General features: G+C 39.5%; 2 protein-coding genes across 3 annotated transcripts in view; one reads left to right on the top strand and one right to left on the bottom strand.

Annotated features, from left to right (window-relative positions):
- Positions 1-7,691, bottom strand: part of LOC119739792 (ethanolamine kinase 1-like) — a 14,105-nt gene extending 6,414 nt beyond the window's left edge. Inside the window, exons 1-5 of one of the 2 annotated variants that reach the window (XM_038214906.1) lie at positions 7,465-7,682; positions 4,952-5,214; positions 2,778-2,918; positions 934-1,076; positions 79-162 (exon numbers count right to left, since the gene is read on the bottom strand). In XM_038214906.1, coding sequence (XP_038070834.1) covers positions 79-162; positions 934-1,076; positions 2,778-2,918; positions 4,952-5,214; positions 7,465-7,587 — 754 coding nt within the window. In that variant the 5' untranslated portion in view covers positions 7,588-7,682. Of the gene's footprint in view, positions 1-78; positions 163-933; positions 1,077-2,777; positions 2,919-4,951; positions 5,215-7,464 lie in introns of both variants that reach the window. The other variant, XM_038214989.1, reaches the window with a different exon arrangement.
- LOC119728238 (proteoglycan 4-like) lies at positions 3,285-22,316 on the top strand. The gene is made up of 14 exons (XM_038200433.1): positions 3,285-3,630; positions 9,816-9,987; positions 14,670-15,005; positions 15,803-16,147; positions 16,448-16,645; positions 17,081-17,143; positions 17,373-17,438; positions 18,157-18,231; positions 18,689-18,925; positions 19,476-19,652; positions 20,264-20,449; positions 20,562-20,930; positions 21,180-21,485; positions 21,781-22,316. The coding sequence occupies exons 2-14, from the start codon at positions 9,816-9,818 to the stop codon at positions 22,314-22,316; spliced, it is 3,066 nt and encodes a 1,021-aa protein (XP_038056361.1). The 5' UTR covers positions 3,285-3,630.

Raw genomic sequence — 22,316 nt, 5'->3', positions numbered from 1 at the left:
ACAGAAATGAAATCCAAACTTTAAACTGAAGAAGATGTGTTTCAGCCCTTGGTTAAACCTTTGGTTAGCCAAACTTACCTGCAAATTCACAGAAATGATTCGCAATGTCAAAGGCTTGGTAGTTGAAAGCAGCATATTCATAATCTATAAAAGAAACTTTACCTGTAAAATTGAGAAAAGCAATGACAGAAAGTGGGTTAAAAAGCCAAAATCTGGCAGAAATGTGCCATAGTTGTCATATCTCTTCCTGCAAATTGTTATCATTCAGCACAACAACCAGATCTGGATAGTCCAAGGAAGCATCTTGCAAGAGTTTCAGATTTTACACTAGTTGGCTGGTAAAGGTAGATGCCCATTTCCACTTTAAAAAAATGGCAAGGTGTTCTTTAAATACAATACATCTATACATAAATGCTTAATATTTTACTAAAAACAGGTAGACAGTTATTTTGACCCTCCTAGTGGGAAGTCAATATTCAGAGCAATATGTAAAATCATTTAAAACCCTGCAGATCAGTTCTGGGTGAAGGGATAGGAAGTGTTCAAGTGACTCTGTCAAACAGTACAGATGGTCACTGCACACACAACAGCACTGTGGAGAGCAGTGAAGTGCGATCGAATCTCCCAACGTGTACTTGCCCTGAGCTTAATTAGGCACACACACTTATTGTGCAGGGATTGTTCATACATGTATTGGTCACAAAAGATTACCTCAAATGAATTTGAAGCGTGGGTTCTCACTGTACATGTATGGGCAAAAGTGGTTTTGCAAAACTGGAAGGCGGGTTGTGAAGTGCACAGAAGACTAGGAGGGTTAATCATACATACATGTATATGAAATTGTGCAAAAGTTTCACCGTGTCAAAATCCAACAGACTTGATCTGGCATGCAATTTAAAACAAGTACTATTAAAGTATCGAAAGTTCATTCACCTTTCTGCTCATTGAAAATGATGTTGGCAAGGAGGTTATCGTTATGGCAGAATACAATGGGCATTTCTAGACATGTGAGGGCGCTCTTCAAATCACTGACTTCCTTACGCAGCTGATCGTGAGATGGCATTGTCCTCATATACCTGAATCATGTGAAAAGACAATGTAATTGCCTGAAAAGAATTCTAAAAACATGCAGTGAGTTAGTGTCAGGCGGTTCCGGTGGGTACTCGTGCAGCTCTACCCGGCTCCACAGAACCGGAACTGCGAGTACATGGGTACATGATTATATGTACCGGTACATGTATAAAAACAAGTCAGGTGTGTTTACAAACACAAATGCCCCGCAACCGTGACTGTTTCCATGACATAACACCACTCTAACATCAACTTACATGTACCTTGGTCAAATGGAACGTTCATTGACAGCATTAGTGTCTTCTGTAGGTTTTATATGAATTAATCCCTAATCCCTATGATCTCAGAATAAATACAACATTTCTATTGTTTTAGCCACTGTGACCTTGACCCTTGACCTTTCGACCCCCAATGCGATAGGCTCCTTAGGATTGCCAAGGACAATCCACAAACAAATTTGAAGTTCATATGTACATGTAACGTATATCTCAAGTTATCATGCTGACAAAATTTCTTTTGTTTTTGCCACTGTGACCTTGACCCTTGACCTTTTGGCCCCAAACGCAAAAGACTTCTTAGGATTGCCAAGGACAATTTCCACAAACCAAATTTGAAGTTCATATGTAAAGTATTTCTCAAGTTATCGCGCTGACAAAATTTCTATTGTTTCAGCCACTGTGACCTTGACCCTTGACCTTTCGGCCCCAAATGCAAAAGGCTTCTTAGGATTACCAAGGACGATCCACAAACCAAATTTGAAGTTCATATGTTAAGTATTTCTCAAGTTATCATGCTGACAAAATTTCTATTGTTTCAGCCACTGTGACCTTGACCCTTGACCTTTCGGCCCCAAATGCAAAAGGCTTCTTAGGATTGCCAAGGACAATCCACAAACCAAATTTGAAGTTCATATGTTAAGTATTTCTCAAGTTATCGCGCTGACAAGATTTGTCTGGACACACACACCCACACACCCACCCACCCACCCACACACCCACCCACCCACCCACGGAAGGACAAGGCGGAAACAGTATGCCCCTTCGGCTTCGCCGCGGGGCATACAGGTCCATACAATGGAATAACATTTACACGCCGAAAATACCATGGAGTATGGACTTCACAATGTGTCATACTTTACGTTTTACATGCAATTTCAAGGCCTTATGTTATTCTTTGAATGTCCCTGGAGCCGGTTCTGACTCGGAACTTTTCTTAACTAGAACTGGCTCCAAAAACTCTGGACCTGCCCAATACTACTGTGAGTGTGAGTGACAGGTTTTAAATTGGATCAAATCCAAACTCTGAAGGTATTACTGTTTTAATCTGAAATTTGAAAAAAGAAATCGAGTCACATATATGTTGAGCGCATTTGGTGGATCTGCGTTAACATGGTTAACGGTCGATCCTGCAAGATATCTCAAACTTTACTTACCTTTTTCAAAACGTGTGTGCTTTCCTATGGTGCTCAGTGGACCGTGGGCCCCCACTGGCTCCATAGGAAATTGCGCATGTAAACAAAGTGTGACGTCATTAATACAGAGGCTTTTTGATCATGCTAATGTGTGCGTGATTGAAGATGATATGGCAAGATTGACCAATAGCGTAGTGCGATCTTTCAATCGCGTAGATCCACCGACTGCATCCAACAAGTACATGTATCTGTGTGTGCTAATTTCAAGAAATTGTAATGTTTTTTATAAACTCACCTTTGCTGTTTTTCTTCATCCTCAAATTTTTCAGGAAGAATGGACAGCCATTCATCAATTAATCGGAAGAGGCACGGAGAAGTCACAGCGCCATCTTGTGCTTTGATGCTGTGCATTTTTATCATCTCCTTGATGACAAGCCTAGTTAAAAGAATAATAATATTAAATGTATTTTTTAAAAGTCAGTTAATATAACTGTCTAATCCCATATCATCCAGTCCCGGGTCAATTCACCAGCTACTTCTGACTGTGCTCCTGACTTGACTTGTGATATACTTGTGATTCATCCTTTAGTAACTACAACACTGCCTTGAGTATGTATACGGAGGGTTTTAGACCGAATATTTGAATATTTGAACATCAATCAAATATTAACACCTATTTCCCAACAGCTAGGCTTTCTCTGGCCACCCTGCCAAATGCAACAAAAAGGCAACTTGGCTGAAATAAGAATGCAACAAATTTGCAAAAGTGGATTTGCATTTTCCCTGCTAAATGCAACCATATGCAACAGTGGATTCTTTTGTATCACCTAGGCACTATATGAGCAGTGACCCTGCAATAGGCAATAAGATGAAACAGTGCACAGGGACTTTATGAGTTGCCTGCTAAGTGCAACGATATGCAACAACTTTTTACCCACCTTTGTTCCTTTATGTTGCATTTACCGGTAGCAGAGTTAGCTGCTAACTTACTGCTACTGTGAATATTTGAATATTTAACATTTTATCCCAACTAGTTGTGACTACTTAAATTCCCTAGTTGCCCATGCCCACTACTGAGCTGGAATCCCCAACGGCCAGGAAGATCATGCATACAGGTAGCCTGAAGCCAACCCAGCTTAACAGCCAAGGTACATGTATGGGACATTGATAAACTACCAAAATGAAATTGATGGGGCTCCACGGCTTCATTTATACCTATTGGACCTCTCCACGGGTGCTGGTGACCTGTAATAGGGTTGTGCATTTACGGGTAGCACGGGAACCGGGTACCCGATTGAAAAAAAAAAAAAGACGGTTACCCAGGAACCTGATTGAAAAAAAAACACGGGTACCCAGGTACCCATGAAAGAAACCCTACCCAAAATTTTGGAAGTGGCTGTTTAGGTTGTTCATAAAGGTCTGCCACATCGATGCGCTAATACAGCAAGATACAAGTGTGTGCAGTGAGCTTTACAACTTCATGGTGTAAACTACAACTTTCACGAGCATCATAAATGCGAAATATATATGTTTTGTTTTCCCATGTAGCCTGGTTTTCATTTGTGACATCCTACACTAATGATATATGTAATACTTCTTTTGTTATTGTCTGGTAAGTTATTAAGTAATTTGCAAAATTGGTTGTGGGTACCCAATTCCATAATCTGGAACCGGTTCCTGACATGAACAGTTGGGTGCTCGGCAACCTCGTACCCAGGGTGTCGAGCAGTACGCGCCCACCACTACCTGCTCTCTCACCCTGGTATTGGATCATTTGCATGTGCAAGATTTTTGCACACGTATGCAAATGAGGAACAGTCTGGTGCCTGGATATGCGTTACACATTAGTGTTCGTTTTTGTATGCGGTGTCTGGGGTAAAAACAGTCAATTCGTAGCAGCGCGAGCACGGCGTGAGTTACGAAAACACGATTTTTGAAATCAAACTGTTACGATCTTATCGAGACAACATGCAGTATCATATTTCATATTAATATGAGCAAATTGGAAAGGAAACTAGTATTTTCGAGAAGGCGTGGACGAATGATCGCGAAAACACGTACTGCACGTTGTGAATATATAGCACCAAGTACACGATAAAAATCCATTACTAGCCAATTGCGGTATCCAATCAGGATACAGGAAGAAAGTTTCCTATCCAGGGTTTACTATTGGAAACGCGGTTGGAAATAAAGTAAGCACTGGGGACGAGGTTGGGTGCTCGGGTACCCTGTTCAGATGCACAGCCCTAACCTGTATTTTCTTTGTGCTCTCATGCATTGGAAGGATATTAATCTTACTCTTCACAAGTTCACCATATTACCTGGGGGCACTGAGGCAATTGGTTTCTCATGGTGGTCTTCGGCTTCACCTGATGCATGTTTTCCCTACAATTCTTGCGAAAAGGATTAGTAATCACCAGTACCCTTGGATTTAGTGGTGGGTACAGGCGAAGATGGCAAGGCACATACTTGTAGATTCTCTCTTCCCTGACCGTCCTTGGATCCAGAACGACTCCCGGCAGATACTCATAGCACAGACCGTTGTTGCATCGGGCGTACAGCTTAGATCCGCATCCTGCTTGGTGAAGAAGTACAAGCGTCCTGATCTCAGCCTCCCGGTCGATGAGGTGCTCTGTCTTCTTGCCGTAGATTCGAACCAAGACCATGTCTGACTTATCTTTTGGAAGGTAGCCCCCTATGAGTTTGTTGTCGGAGATGCCTGCTGTGAAAACCTGTAATAAGAAGTTCATCAAAATTTAAGTACCACTCACATAGAAGTTGAAAAAATGCAAGGTTTTGCACAGTTATGCACCAATCAAATGACGCACCCCATATGACCCCCAGGAATGGTGTGTCATTGTCCAACAGTGGGTCATCCTTAGGTGGAATCCAAATGGATAGTTTCGACACTATTTAGCAACATTGAACTACATGTACATTGTACACATGTACATGTACCTGTGTGCTGATACTGACACGACAGAGAAAAAGTGACGCACCCAATAAACATGACCAAAACGTGACTTGACTCACCAGTGTCACGTCACAGCCATGTAGAACATAGAAGTGCCCTACTCTTGACGCACCATGCAGGAGGGTCACTAGGTCCGTCAAACCGTCGTACAATTGATGGGTGCATTATCTGCATCATTGATCACATGTATGTACCATGTACATGTGTACATTTCAAAAATACCATGAATTCCTACCCACACAGTCTAGGTCAACACTTCACCTAGTTAGCAAATAAATGTTTTTACAATTAAATATCCAAGTTATAGTGTCGTGTACATAAAATTGCCATATTAATGTTGTGCGCATTCGGTCGGTGTACACCATCAGCTGATGTGCGCTATCGGTTGATCGCGTTACGCTATCGGTCGATCGTGATGCTACATGTACATGCATATTCAGTCGATCCCGTTGCCACAAGTCGAACCATGGTCGAACAACTTTTTTCTTCTTTAATTCACAACTCTGGAGGATTTTTTTTTTAAAGGTTCATATACAGTCTGAGATATATCCTACAGAATCGACCAACTACGCATATCGACCGATTGCGCCCAACAAGTTGTAAACTGACATGTGTACATACATCTGGTCATGTAAGTCAGTACGTAGTCATACCACGAATGTCAGAGAACTTGACGTTGAGACATTGACTCGAGACAACTTGACTTGCGACAACTCGACCGTTGAGACAACTCGACTGTTGAATCAAGTTGACTCGGGACAACTCGACCGTTGAGACAACTCGACCGTTGAATCAAGTTGACTCGGGACAACTCGATCGTTTAGACAATGCAATCATTATCCGAAACCTACCCGATTTCTTATGTCCACCCATCCCGTATGCCAATGAACATGATGAATGGGATAGCGCCAACATTTTCCTGAACTTGTAAAATAAGCCAACCCCGTCCAGCAACCCCAGTTTGCTCGTACTCCCGCCCTGCAAACAGGATGCTGGGAAGGGCTGATAGAATTTACGCTCTGATTGGATAGATTGTGTGTGACCTGTGACCTGCAAGTCATGATCATGGCCACGACCCTGCAAGATTTTAAACAGCCATTAAGACCGAGTCATTCATCACTGTTTAATTCCCATTCATAAATGCCCTTTCTTGTTGAAAAGTGTAATAATGTAGGAAAATCAGTAAAACATATCCGTTTTGTAAATTTTCAACTCTTGTCAGTTGTTCATGAGCTCCGTTTCGAATTCACAAAGGGTCGAAATACATATTACTCCACATCCCACATCCCATACCTGACGGCCAAATGCTCTAGCATAAATGGGAGTCCCGGCATATTCCCGCGCGTCAAGCAACCCCAACCCAAATATCAAACCCAAACACAATGAAAAAGCCCTGGTAGGGCCTACTAATATTCCCCGATATATTGCGAGTAGACTTGTCTCAACGGATGACTTGTCTTGCCATAGCCCCACTAGTGTCGCCGCGGTATGCTGCGCTGAACCATGGAGGAATATTCCTCCATGGCTGAACCTAGCATAGCGCGGCCACACTAGTGCAGGGCTAGTCTTTCCATTAATATTTAAGTACGCACAGTATGTATGTGCAGTTGAGTTGTCCCAACATGCCCAACGATCATGTTGTCTCACTGGTCGGTGTGGTGAGCTGTCCCGGCCGAGTCGAGTTGTCGTGCTGTCTGATGACCCCCCTGCCCTCGACGTACCACGCTCATACAATTTGTAGTGTCATGTCATGATGAGCGTCTGACTAGGCATACGTCATGATCAGCATGCAGCAGCTTGAAACTGAAAGCTCAATCAGCTCAAGGAGGAATAAGAAAAATTGCTGGCGAATGTCCCCATGTCGTGATGATGTATACATGTATATCATTGTCATTGTCAGCAGTACTAGTAGTAGTAGTGTCGCTGATCATTCTGCTCGGTGACTATTATCATGGAGCAAGGTTTTCCTTGCTCCATGCTATTAACGAGTAGGCCTAACTAGGCTAACCTTGAACTTTATCTGTTCCTGGTTCCATTCTGGCCGCACTATACTCAACAATTTCAGGGCCCCTTCCTCTAAATTACTCTCATCTAGCGTGATGTCAACTCGCAACACACAATTATTTGACATTTTGTCTAATGTCGAGGGTAAAGATAGGTAGTTATGTACGCCTGGACACAACAACGGCCAGATATAGATCGGCAGCAGCGAAGTACCGGTGATGCAAGTTGCTGCCGGCACGATACGTCCGTCGACGTCACGTGGCCGCGCCGATGTTTTGATGAGCGCCCTCCGATGAACCTTGAACTATAGGCGGCCGTTAAAAAAAAGTGGGAAACCCCTATACGTTTACGACGTGTAATGTAGTTGCGCAAAATTATTCACTATTTTGCAGATTTTTAGCCTATGTGGAATGGTAAGTAACATTTTGCAGGTTTTGCGTTAACTTCAGTTCAAATTTTAGATCTAGTATAGGCCCCATATTTTTGGACACTACACAGTACACTACTGTTAATCATGATTTTCTGTAAATTAAACAAGCTCCATTATTTTGGGCCCTAATTCGGAGTATCACTTGATTGGTTGGTGGATTATTTCAATGCATATGTGACACTGAATAATTTGAGTAGATTCCAACCACCAAGGTATTATTTGTGGTGTCCCCCTGGGGCCCCACACTGGGACCACTATATTATACTATTTATAATTTATGTTAATGATACGCAATTTTGGTGTTTTGTTGTACAGCCTTTTTTATTTTGCGGATGACGCAACTCTTCTTGCCTCTGGGAATGACTTGAATGCATTGAATATGAAGGTTAACAGAGATAATAAAATTGGTTCAGAGCAAATAGGTTAAGAGTCCATCATATGATGAAACATCCTGGCAAAATTTAAGGAACAGTACTTACCTGATATATCATTGTTTTTAAAAAAAAACTGTTCTCAAAAAAGCTAGTACTAGATTTTTAGGTCTTGAGACTGATAACAATATGCTCTGAAAAAAAAATGAAAAAAAGTAAAACTGCTGCAAACTGCTTACTGACTGGATGGACCTGAAATATATAAATCTTAAAATTAATGTGGCCTGACGTTGCGAACTTAGCAAGTTCTTCTTCAGAGGCATTTCAAAACATTTCTGTTTTAGCCTCTGAAGAAGAACTTGCTAAGTTCGCAACGTCAGGCCACATTAATTTTAAGAACAATATGCTCTGGAAGAAACAAATTTCTCATGTTTGTAATAAAATTTCCAAAACAAATTATGTTCTTGATAGAACCAAAATACTTATGAGGATAAAATAGGATAAAGTAGGGGCTATATTTCTATTTACAATGTATTGGTTAATTCGTATTTGAATTATGGAGTCTTGGCATACGAAAGTGGATTGTTTAGAACTCTACAACTGAAGAACTTGCATTAGGAATGCCTGTCATGCCAAATATAATGCCCATACCATTACACCTTTCTCACTGTTTTAAGTTTAAAATTCTTCAGTTTGAAGAAGTTTATAATTTTGCTTCACACTATTATAATTACTTTCAAAAATTGCTTCTAAAAAAATCAAGTTGTTATGATTTCCCCCTTGAACCAGGTATCCACTCGTGTGCTACCAAGGCGGCAATCTCATCCATTTGCAAACCACTTGTAGGCTAGACATTGTCTCTGCTAATTAAAGACATGTTTTGCCTATGGAATTGTTAATTCTTTCCCACTTTTTTTTTTTAAGAAATAAGACTTAGTGCATTTGTGAAAAAAACGGGTGACAGTTTTCATGAAGCATTTAAAATAGGGTTATTTAGACAAGGAATTTTCTCTGTGCCAATCTTAACTGTTTGTCCTGTCCATAAGGAGCAAGGCAGTAGGTGTTATCAGTTACTTTGTATTAAACCCGGAAATGAACATCTCAATTGAAGTTATGCTACCGAAACAGATTGTATAATTATATATTTGTTTGTAATTCGACAGCAGTCTTGGGTGCTCCTCTTTGTTCTCAATACAATATTTGTTTAATTTATTTTGACATGCTCCCATTGTGTGTAACTTTTTTATATGAATGGAAATTAAAACAAACAAACAAACAAACGAATTCAGAAGGACAACTTCATATATTATGACTTACAAAGTGACATCGCTTCTGCGACGGTCAATGCTACTACTAGTTTTACTACACTACAGCTCCAGCTCTCCGGGGTAGCTCAAAACAAACATAATACATTTCTACATGACCGCTGTATCATAGCATATGGTGGGGAGACTCGACACGTAATGTTGGATTTTCCTATATACTTTAAATAATGAACACAAATGTATCGAAAAATTGACAATATTTCCCCCCCCCCCCCACACACACTTTCAGATGCCAGTTCGTGGATTCCTCAAGATGCTGCTTGCCTTGTTTGTGTTCTGTACACTGAATCTTCGTCACGGCATTTCTGGCCTTCCTCTACCCGAACAACACACGTTCCGTGCAAGGGCGAGTGTTCGTAGCAGGATTGAAATTTTAGCTGCGAGTCGGTCCAAACGAAGTAGTAAGTACTTTTTGAAGAATACAAAATTCACAATTAAACCCTTAATGTTCATGGTTTCTAAATAATATTACTTAAAAAAAGAGGCCATATCAACGTTCACTCAGTCGTTTATAATAAATTTAGCGAAATGGATTTTATAGGGCGCAGCTAATATATAATAGCATTAATGTATGCACATTTGGATCGTTCAACTTCAGGAATATGCAGGTTGACAAGACAAAACAAACACAATACCAAACTTTAAAGAAAAAATACAAGTGTATTAGTTGAAAAAAATCTGGTCATCCGAGCATTTATGTGATAATAATCAAATTAAATAGATTTAATCTGATGGCCAGATACTCCATGATGATGTTCGCACAGATAGAAGACAAATTGGATCCAACTAGTACACAATTGCTGGGCCAAACAAAATCGGGAAATGGTAATACTGGCAGGCGATCTACCCTTAAAATGAACAATACTTCCCGTTGCTGATGAGCGGGATTTCCCCTTTTCAACCTACCATGACGTCAGCCATGCAAATGTTAAGTATGGCGCGGAGAAGGTATCTTCATTAAATAATATTAATCGTCGTTTTTGCTGCACCATTACAAACTTCTTTTGATGTTCGTGTATGTTTTTGTATCCGACTGGTTCATATGACATGGATATAACCTATAACACAGTTGTGTTCATGTTTTCTTATGTTGTGTGACGTTTTTGATGGTATTATTGAAAAAAACGGCTGGTCTTGTAACTCCATGATCTAGAAATAGCATACATAGGCGTATATATCGAGAAAAAAACCAGCCACAGCCACGACAGTCGGTGTGCAATAATAATAGCTAACATTCTTATTTTCCATTATTAGTAGTATTCCATTCATGCAGTCGTCCGCTGCATGCTTGGCCTATATTATGTTTAATGTGAAGAGAATATTGCTACTCTCCTGGACAATTAACCATGATAGCAATTAAATTGTTGGTTAAAACACTATGTTTAACAAGACTATATAGGCAAGCTTAGTAAAGCTGCTCCCAGTCTGATACGGTCTAAGGGGTCCATATAAATTCGTTTTATTTATTTTGTTTGTTCGTGGGTTTTCCTTTGTGGAGGAAGGGGGACAGGGCAAAATAAGAGATGTTGTTTTTCGACACTGGCTCGGGGTAGCCTCAGGCTAACGGGGTTGGTGCTAGAAGGTCCTGCGGCAGTGACCATGCACTGTGAAGTGCAGCACAGTCAATTTCTTTTAACAATAAATGAAATACATTGTGATGACAAAATGTCCGATGGTTATGGGTGACACACACGTTGACTACTTTACCCCTAGCCTCTGGTGATTTATATTTTTAAGGGGAGAGCATACAGTCGCTGACGCTTTTTTATTCATATGAACTTTTTGATGTCGAAATTGACGGAGGAAATTTCCTCCAATAAAATCACGAAAATGCTTGTAAGATGAGGGTTTTTTTTTTTGGGGGGGGGGGGGATGGGTGGTAACTTGGAGGGTCCAGAGATACGGTCATTGAATTAAGTTCTCCGCCCAAGCTGTCAAAAATTTAGCGATTTCTTAACCTTTCCATACAAAAACGCACGGCTGACCGGAAAATAATTCTAAAAATGACGAAGATAAATCAACTTTATCCTTTCCAAGTGTAACCGGGGAGAGTGAAATATATTAGTTTTAAAAAGCGGCACTCTCCTTACAACCGAGTGGTTCCACTAAAAAATGATTTGGGTAGAGCAAAGTTTTCTGTTGTCTCAATAATATCAAATGTTTTATTTACAGCACAAATATGAGACAATATTATATACAAATTATTAGGTATTTACAAAAGAATTACAGTATATATATATGAGCTTTGGGTATATCAAACGACTTTGTTGGGTGCATAAAAACGACAGTCAAAAGAGAAAATAGGCTAATGAAGTCGCTCCAAGGATGGTATCTGAAATGCATAAAAACAATAAATGACTAATGAATTATGGGAATAACTTCCAGATCCAAATACATTATTAACGATATTTAATTTAAAGAAATTTGGGAAAAACCGGTTTCCTTATTTGTAAATCAAACACTTTTTTATACATGCATCAGTAAAGGAACAAACTGTGGTATAAAATGACTGTTGCCCAAACAGAAGAATTATTTAAATGGCAATTATGCAAGAATATGAATATTTTATATACATGTAGTGTAATTTTAAATCCGAAAATAGAAATGCATTATTCACCAAGTTATGTTATAAAATAATGAAATAAGAATATAATACCATACCCTAATAACGAATTCCCGAATGATCATAGCACTTTAAAGAAAACCGATAGTTTGGGGAAAATGGGAAAGTCTATTTCAAATGATAAATGTGAACATAAATATTATAGCAACACTAAAATTTAAGTTAAAGTTTGCATACTCGTGTTGCTCAGAAGTTACCAATTTTTTTTTTTTCAAAAGGAAAAATGGAGATTCACAAAACTAAAGTACATGTACCTGATAACATTGTTTTCCGGAATTGCCGAAAAAAATATTAAAATAGTATGAAATTGTGTTTAAATAAATCGACGGTGTTTACACAAAATGTTCAAAGTATAAAATAAAGTCAACAGAAAATCCTTTTTGCCATGCCACTTATGCAGGAATTAAATAGAGAATCATTAGGGGAAAAACTGATTCTCTAAAATACTTGCAAATCACGACAACAGATTTATTTCTAAAGTTATTAATCAGTCGTGATCGCAAGGCAAATTTCCGGCCGTGTCCGTTTTGACGGCCTTAATTTCTGGCAATAAACAAAGCATACAAAAGACCAGAATGTTGCATAAATGATGGCAAAAAAGATTCAAGCATAAAAAGGTTTTAGGCATAAAAAGGTTTTAGGCATAAAAAGTGAAATATCAGACAAGGGATTTACTCACCACTTGGGATGGTCTACGTTCATGCATTCTCCGTGTCCGATGTCAAAATCGAAGATCAGCAGTTAAAATAGATGAACATATTTTACTGCTATCACAAGTATCAGGGAGCCTCACTCAAAATTTGCAGATTTAAGTGGAGAGTGTAAGAGCTCGCAAAATGATGGTCTGAACGCTACAAGGTGTTGGATCGAAATCAAAGTTATTTCGCAGCAGGCCTTACAAGAAAACTAACCGAAACGCCCGGAATGTCAGCTATTTCTCTTAAAGCTATAGTCCATCATTTGTAATTAGTGTATTTTGTTCGTTTGAAGCAACAAAAGTGTTCAAAATCTAATGAAGGATACTGAACAACTTACTTGATGAAGTTTCAGCTTAGCTTCAGCTTCATATTCCGAGAAAAACAGCATTCTAGGATCTCAATTTAAAATCAAAAGTTGCCAAATCATGTTTTGAATTGCAGCTTTACGCGATGTCGCGCACTGATCCGACGAATTATAGCAACCGCGCGCGCCTGTGCGTCGTCCCAAAGCTTGTGCGCGCTGCGCCGAATAACAAAACGAACAACTAATTTAAATTTTCCTACGGTGCTTCTTAAGAAGCACCGTTGGAAATGCCTTCTTTCGTTGATTTCTTCAAAATGAGAGCTTGCCGGAAAGGATAATTTCACAGGGAGTTTAGTCCCCTTACTATCTTTCAACCAGTATGTTTTTCAACAATAATTACGCCAGTTACTTTTTTGGATAGCTGCAAATGATGGACTCGGGCTTTAAACAAAGCGCGGTGGAATGCAAAACTCGCCTGCTCGCTACGCCCATTGCATAGTTGAGCAAAATTCTAGGCGGCGCGCGCTGTAAAAAAAAAAGTTTAGTTGGCCGCGAGAGGGCGCTAGGCAAAAAGCATGATCGCAATGGCTGCTCAAATGTAAAATGACACAAACACGAAGTTAAGAAGTTATGATATGAATGAATGCTGGAGTAAGGAACCTGTTGGGTAAAAGTAAGTTCTGAAACCAGACCTAGTTACACAAGAGTTAGATGACATGGAAGAATAAAAGAGACTTCTTCTTGTTGACAAGTGAAAGCCAGTCGGTCATTTAGTCAGCTCAGACAGACATATCAACTTGAACGCATTCAAAAGCGTGCATGTCGCATTGTTCTTGGAGCTGACCATATGAGTGATGTTCATAGGCTTGTAATTGGGTAGGCCTCCAAACTTCGGAGGACAGAAAACTCCATCTCTGCTCCCAATTTGCTAAAAAAAAATGTACAAAATCAGACGGACATGCAGAATGGTTTCTACCCAATAATAGTACCCACAATATGACTCTGAGACAATCCAACATTTACCAGATTCTTCATCACAAAACCAATAGGTATGGCAATAGTGCAATTCCCTCTCTGACAAAACGTCTTAATCAGTAATATAATTGTTATGGAACCCTGCGTGTTTTTAGAATATTCTAAAATTGATAAATTTATATTCGTAATTGTTTTTATAATTTTGAAGTTCTTATTTATTGTTAATTCAAATTATTGCTTGTTGTTTATATTTTAGTTCATGTTATAACCATGCAATACAGCTTTCAAATGCGAATTTGTCTTATAATTTACGAATATGAATATGAATAGTCAGTGAAGAAGATACAACGAGGACACTCAAGACCGACCCACATGCACGTGAACCGTAAATAATCTACACTTTTCTCCCCTCATTAATTTGACATTTAAATGGATAGATCTAGAAGACTGAAAATTACCAAAACTAAAATTATTCAAACCCAGGTGATGACTCCATCATCAAGGAACCATTTTACGGCACACCCAGCATCCAAGTCTACTTGCAGATGGGCCAGACTTTTCACATGCCATGCCCGATCCGAAGAGAAGGCGAGAAAGTCAGCGTCTTCTTGTGGTTTAAAGGAGGAGACCTCGTTGCCCGACATACGATTGTAGCGGGGGATACCAACTTCACCCAGAGTGATCGCTTTCAATTGTCTGGCACGTATGGTCTGATAGTCAGGCAAGTTGAACAGGATGACGGCGGAACGTACACTTGTAGGGTTATACCCTATGGAAGTTCCAAAAGCAGACGAAGCTCAACCGATGTCACTGTATTAGGTGAGTTTTAGGCATATTGGTGAATTATGAGATTTGAGGCTTTGCATGGTGGGGTATCGGTATCGTTTCGGTTTGCGGTAACACCATGTGGTAATAACTACTGCTTAGAAAATATTAGTTCTGAGAAGAACTTGTCCTGCTTATTATCAACTTTGCTAAGTAGTTTTTTGTTCTGTTAAGAACAGTCCTGCTGTAAGTTCTAAATGAACTTGTATTGGTGAATTGCTTCCGACGTCATGGCCTAGCGTGTCGCGTTTGCAAAAAGTCTTAGAGCGAGGATATTCATTCATCACATTTGCTTTTAACTTTCCATTCTTCCTTATTCTCCAGACTGATAACATCTAAGCCTGTCCCCAATCATCTTTGTTCTTTTTGGTTGGTTCGAGTCCGCAGATTTAGCACGAAACCATCGGTAGAGCCAGGACCATTAAGATTGTTCACACCTGTATTTTGTTTTAGTCCCCCAAAGGCAAATTAAGGCTATGGAAATTTTTTTCTGTCAGTTCCAACTCATTTACCAATTTATTTACCAAGTATTTCTCCACTGTGTGATTTGTGCACAGACCAGTTTATTGTTTGCCGTTATTATATGTCTCTGTGTGTATAGTATCTCACATTCACATGCTCCAGCATTGGTCTACTTTACGAATTATGGAAATATTAATGCAATATTTTTTTTATAGAACGATCATATATAGATATTTTTATGGTTACATTACAATTTATTGAACGCATAATGAGAAATACGGTAGCAGCCGAGAGTTTCACTATGAACCCCCTCCCCCCTTTTATTTCAGATAAACAGTTTCCCGCCGTTGATGACGCTTTGGCGACAAGGCAGGAACAGAATTTCACCCGCGGACAACGACACGAACTTCCATGCCCCGCTGCACTACCAGAAAACGGAAACCGCCGGGCCACAGTTTACTGGTGTTTAGACACCGGGGAGTCTGATTTTACGAGTATCATCGGAGTCAAGTTCTCAGACGGAGAAACCAACGTTTACCTTGAGGAATACAACATCACCGTCGATAGTTCCTTGGTTATCAACTCTCTGAAAAGCAACTACAGTCGTTTCTGGTGTCATCGCTCTGTGTCAGGATCACAACTAAAATCCGGGATTATCGATGTCAACGGAAAAGGTATACCATTTTGGGGTGGTTGATATAGGGAAAAGAGCAGTTGGGAATCAATTTTTGTTGCTAGTTACAATTTCTTTAGGAGGCTTTGATAATAAAAGATGTGCTCCTTGTGTCAAGATCAATATGGGTATATCGATGTCAACGGAAAAGGTGACAGGCCTATCTTTTGGGGTGGTTGATAGGGAAAGGAGCAAACGGGAATCTATTTTTGGGGGGGCTAGCTAGGAGGAGGTTTTCGATAATGATGTTGTGTCTTGTTTTGTCTAAAGTTGACTTTTTATTCCTGTTATCCTGTACCAGATCCGAGACCAGGCGAGATGCCCATGGTAACTACTCATGAGCCTGGACATGTTGGGAATGTGAAGCTCAGTGTGATACTAGGTTTAATTTTCGGTCTGTTGTCAGTAATTGCATGCTTAGTTGCGATTGTTCTATTCGTGTGGAAACACTCTGGTACATTTCCCGAGCCTGAGGATCAGATACAACAGAACCGGCAAGGTGGGTATCTCTGACATTCATGGTGAACTGCAAACAATAACAATTATTCTGAAAAGTTCATAGCTGTTATTTTGGGCCATGATGTGGTTTCAAAATAGCCCCTAGTAAAGCTCAAGATCACACATTGTCTAATAATGTTCACTCTAAAAAGTTCCGAGCCAGATTTGATCTGATACTTTAAGATTGAAAATGACACTTTGCAGGTCAAAATAACACTTTCCTGGATAATTATAGGTGTCATTTTAAACCAGAAAATGTCATTTAGATCATCTAGAACCCAGGTTCCGGGTCCAATTAGACCTTGCTCTTTTTAGAGTGTTGTTTGGATGAGCCCTTGACGCATAATTTTGCGTAAAGGATGGTTCAACTTTAAAAGATCATATCTTAATACCAGTGGTACATGCATGCAATTACAATTTTGGATCCATGTTTCAGAAACAAGTGTTGAACTGATTGCAATTGAGGAACACCAAGATGAAACCAGTATGGCGACTGCAGGTATCTGGGTTCTTTTTTTCTGATTCAAAGGGTTGTCTTTTACTGAAACATAAGGGGGGGGAGTAGAAGTTTCCTCTTTACATGTAGTTGTACGTGATTGTCGAACAGTTCCAAAGAACCCAAGGTTATGCAAGTGTAATTATTTATCCATAGACAGGCTTGTCGGTTTTCTTTTTTTTTACTTCGTCGATCAAAATCTGTTCAGCTGATTTGTTTCTCATTTCTTTAGATGAGGGTTTTCACGAATTAACACCTTTGACTGAAGCCACTGGAACTGATACATCAGTAGATTCAGGTGAGACTTTCTATATTACATCGAAATCAAGTAATTAGTACACCTGAAAAACAAAAATCCCTTTCATATACAACTGAGTTCCATGTTGCACAAATATGCTGTGTTACAGAAGTGCCAATTCACAAGTTCAGTCACAAGTAAATAAGTCCATTCACACGTCCAGTGTCACATAACAGGTGAACAACAACAAATGAACTTGCAAGTAATAGTCACCGTGCATTTGAATAGATTGTGAGTTGAATTGGGAATGCATGACTTGTGGGGACTTGTAGGGATTTGTGATGGACTCTACTATAGCACTGCACACGGGTAAAGCATAACATAAGAATATTCAACAATAAGTGTTTGATATTGGAATGAAAGAATCCTGTGAACAACACGGAGTACTGAGATAAATTTGCTTAAAACTATATACCGGTACCTAAATTGAGATGGGGGTATCCAATGATATTATGCAAGAGAAACGTAAGGCAACATTATTTTGCTACGTTTTGAGTTATCAAGACGCCAGTGACTTCGATTGAAACCTGTTCTGCAATGGAAGTGTAATACATTTTCTGTGTTTTTTTTTACTGCAAAGATGTTACTATGCATGACAAGAATAGTGATCAGTCAATGTTAATACCACCAATAGTTAAGCAGTTAATATGAGTAGTGATGTTTTCCCTGCAAAATATGCCGGCTTTTTCAGAATTTGATTACATTTTTTTCCCGTTAGATCTGAAAGACGACAAATCGTCATGGTTGACTGCAGACACTGCAGCTAATACGCGTCATACAACTGGATTTTGTGGTAAGAGAGACCAAGAATTGAAATCAGTTTTACATTCAAAATGAAGCGCAGAAACGAAAGGGCCTGTTGAAATAGTTTTTTGTTGTGGTATTTAAATTCAGTAATTATTGAATCTGTCAGATCTGAAAGAAGACTAATCGTCACCACGCAGGTACTGCAGCAAATACACATAATACAATACGAATTGTATTGTAACTTTTTTAAGGCGCATAACGCAAAGTTTAAATACTTTGACGATTGGTATTGTAATGAGTAATCCTGACAAAAGCTAAATTGAATTGATTGAATATATGCACTTAATAGTTGCGAAAAATCCTTGGCAAATTCTTTCAGTTAGTCGGTATTTTTTACCTGAAAGAAATAAGGTAAATTCATACCAATGCTGGGCAAATATCACGGTCAACAAAGTTTAACCAAGACTATTATTTAAGTAATATTTTGTTGATGCATCCATCAGGAGAATCTTCTTCGTCGAGGACCAACGCGGACCAAACGAATGCATACATCAGAAGCAGTCCCAAGTCCTGCACAACTTTCGAGAGAATTGTGGTAATGGTGGTACCACATAAAGTATCAGCCTCGTCACAAAAACCTGTTAAAGTGACATCCAAGAAACCATCACTTACTGCACGGAGATCCGCACCGAAATCCAAACAGTATTTAACGCCGAAGAAATCTAGCCATCGTGAAGCTGGTAAAGGACAGTTTTCCTGAGACGTTTCAGAAAAAAAAATAATAATAAATAATTGATTTATATTGGGCTCATTCCATTCAAGTACACAAGCGCATAACAGCTAAAAATATACAAATGATCTAGTAAATTATAAAAATGTCACAAGTGAATCTATAAAAAGCTGGAGACTTTCACAGTCAATTCATAATTTCACATAAACCTTCCAGAACTCCCCATTCAAGAATATGTATGAAATCACAATAATCGGTAAAAAGGCTTAAACATCTTGACAGTAAAAATCGTTAAAGAATCAATACATATCAAAAACACACACATTAATGAAAAGATTGTTTAAAAAAGGTGAGTCTTCAGCACTGATATATTAAAACACCAAGGCTAGCAGTGTTCCTAACATTAAGTGGAAGTTTGTTCCGAAGATGTGGTGCACTATACTCAAAGGCTCAGTTGCCAATAGTAGCCTTGCCGCAACCTACAGGACAGTTCAGAAATATAAAAAATGGATAGCCTTTTCCAATATAGCATACCGTTTTGTGTTTCGACACACATGCAGGTGAAACACAGCCTGTGTTGCAGAAGGCCACTACTCCCGAGTGTGCAAAATCAGAACAAGAGAAAGTTCCTCTTGTAGAAATTGTGCAGCCGAAAGATGAAATACCTTCTAAGACGAGTGGTGAACAACAGCAAGACAAATTACTGGGGGACGAGGGAAACAACAAGGATCACCAAGGTTATAAGCTCATCTTCTTTTATTTATTCCTTATACGGACTAGACAAGGCAAGGATAGTAAAACTGGTACAAGAGCGTACACAATTCTTTTCAATTGATTCAGAAGTCTGCATCTGGTCTACACAATAGGCCGGAGTTAGCCTATTCATTGGTGCTATTGTATTGGTAATCCAATAGAATATCATTGCCCGGCTCACAAGTGCAGTCAATGAGCCAGTCAGTCAGTGAGACAGTCAGACATTTACAAAGATGGTCATCGGAACTCTTTTTTTTTTTTTTTTTTTTTTTTTTTTTTTTTTAACTGCCAAATATGAAATAAGTTTCAGGGTAGCTGCCTGTATATCTGGCAGGCAGAATGAAAGGAGTAGATTGTAGCATTTTATTGAGTAATTACATGTACAAAAGTAAAAACAAATGCCAATGCTGGTTCTTGAGCCAGAATCCTCTGGACTCATCATTTTGATTTTCTTTTAGCCCCATAAACTTAAGATAATTGTTAAGCATAGGTAAATCATATAATGCTAATTAAGTGACGAATGAATGTTACGGACACGTTGGTATTGTGAATTCTTAAAACATTACAATGAGCTTGATCACGTTCACGGACGCAGATTGGATGGAGGGGCAGCAAGCGCTTCAAGACAGCGAGACTGGTTGTTCCAGTCAGACATCAGTGGTCGAAGAGGAGACACCTCAGACAGCATCAGCACCTGAACAAGCACCGACCGAGATCGCTGAAACAGGAACCAAGACAATTGAAAAGAAAGTCCAAATGAAAATTTCGGATGAGAAGGAAGGTAATTTGCAAGGCCAATTAACAACATAAGGCAGATTTGCACAATTTAATGGAACGCAGCCATGCTTGCATGCTTCGGATGTTACAAATATAAGTTTTGTTTTTCTTTTCAGGTGTGAAGACAGCAAAACCTGATGTGAGCAGGACAACCGATAGACCAAAGCTGTCATCCAACCCAACTCAAGACCAAACCAAAGCAGGAAAAGTTGAAAATGACAAAAGTGAAGGAGACAATAATTTGTCACCGGGCCATCAGAAGGGCAAAAAGGGGAAGCTTGAAGCGAACAAGAAGAAAGCAAAGTGGAAAGAAAGGCCGAAAGTGGAACCGAAATGGAAAACAAAGTATCCAGTTAAAGTTCCTCTCACATCTGACGATGAGAAGACATCGAAGACTGGTTCTCAGTTAGAATCACAGCTGCAACCGGGAGACAAAAAAGCGCAGAAAAAGGAAAGAGACGAACATCGTTTAACACCAGAAAAAGGTGAATCACGAAACATTCATGTTTTGGAACCACCGTTTCGTGAGTTAGCTATAAACATCTTTAAAAATATATTTGGAAGTCCCGGTAATCTAGTCTAAACTAAGGCGCTTTACGAGCGCTACAAACATTGATGAGTTTGAATATATTTTGTTGTTGGAATAATAGCCTTGATAGATGTATAGTCGACTTAATATTTATATTGAGGCTTAATTGCACGAAATAATTTGCTTGAACTCTTTCCGTTTCCAGATCCAGAACAAACATCAAATCAGCAAGTCGCGGTATGTGGATCTGAAGGCATCGCATCCGTTGTCGAATCGAGTCCATCGAACCCCAACCGCCCAGTCCCATCTGTACCAGAACCAATTGATGACAATTTGAACGCAGTGTCCGGCGAAAAACTGTCGAAAACAATACCAGTTGCAAAGAAAAGGAGAGATCGAAAATCCCCATGCTTAACGTCTGTGCAAAATGCGAAGCCGCAGAAATCTTCGGAACCCCCTTCTTGCGAACAGATGAATCCTACAGCCCCTGCAAACAAGGCAATTGAACGAGGTAGGAGGTACTGCAGTGTTTTTAGAACTACACAAAAGTCACTATTACTTTTCCTTCAATTGTACATAAGAAACCTTGCATCACAATTTTTCTGGAAAATGAATTTTGTGGTTACTAATAAAAATGTCACCTTCGAGAAAGTCATAAGGAGATTCAATCCAACATCTGTCAGTCGTATTTTGGTGTTAAAAGCCAGGAAAAAATGGAATGTTTTATCAAAACCAAGATTTTTCTTCTACGCTTCTGGTGTTTTTTTATAAGGTGTAATTTTGTCTGTAAACTCTTTCTTTTGCAGGTGGTGATGCCACCATGTCTCCTGCCGTTTACCCAACCATTTCTGATCCCGATGTAGCTCCTACCCAACCAAATAAAAACTACCATCTAAATCCCACACAGCCCATTGCTGCTGTTAAACCTTTTACATGCAACGATACTGCATCACCACATTTCTCTATAGGGGCTGCTGCTGCATCTGTTGCCACTCCAACACCAGTCCCCGAAACAACGCCGTATAAGGACGATACACACATGAGTCACGTTGGTACTCCCGAAGATACGCCCATACCAAGTTTCACACAAACAACACCTGATAACTCCTCTGATATGCCTGTATCGACAAACTGGGAAGATCCACAATCTGCAGCGGGCAGTCCTGAAGTACCTGTACCCTTACCGAACCCACTTTCAAGCGATGATGAACCAATGGATTCGAAGAGTGGCAGCGAGCATGAAGAGATAGAAATGGAAGATTCTGTAGAGCATCAAGCAGTGAAAGAAAGTGGTAAGATATACAGAAATATTAATGGAATGACATTGCAAAAAAGCATATGA

The sequence above is a fragment of the Patiria miniata genome, unplaced genomic scaffold, assembly GCF_015706575.1.
Source record: "Patiria miniata isolate m_02_andy unplaced genomic scaffold, ASM1570657v1 HiC_scaffold_1, whole genome shotgun sequence".
NCBI classification, from domain to species: Eukaryota; Metazoa; Echinodermata; class Asteroidea; order Valvatida; family Asterinidae; genus Patiria; species Patiria miniata.
Note: the sequence above shows the minus strand (reverse complement) of the source record. Positions and strands in the feature narration are given on the sequence as shown.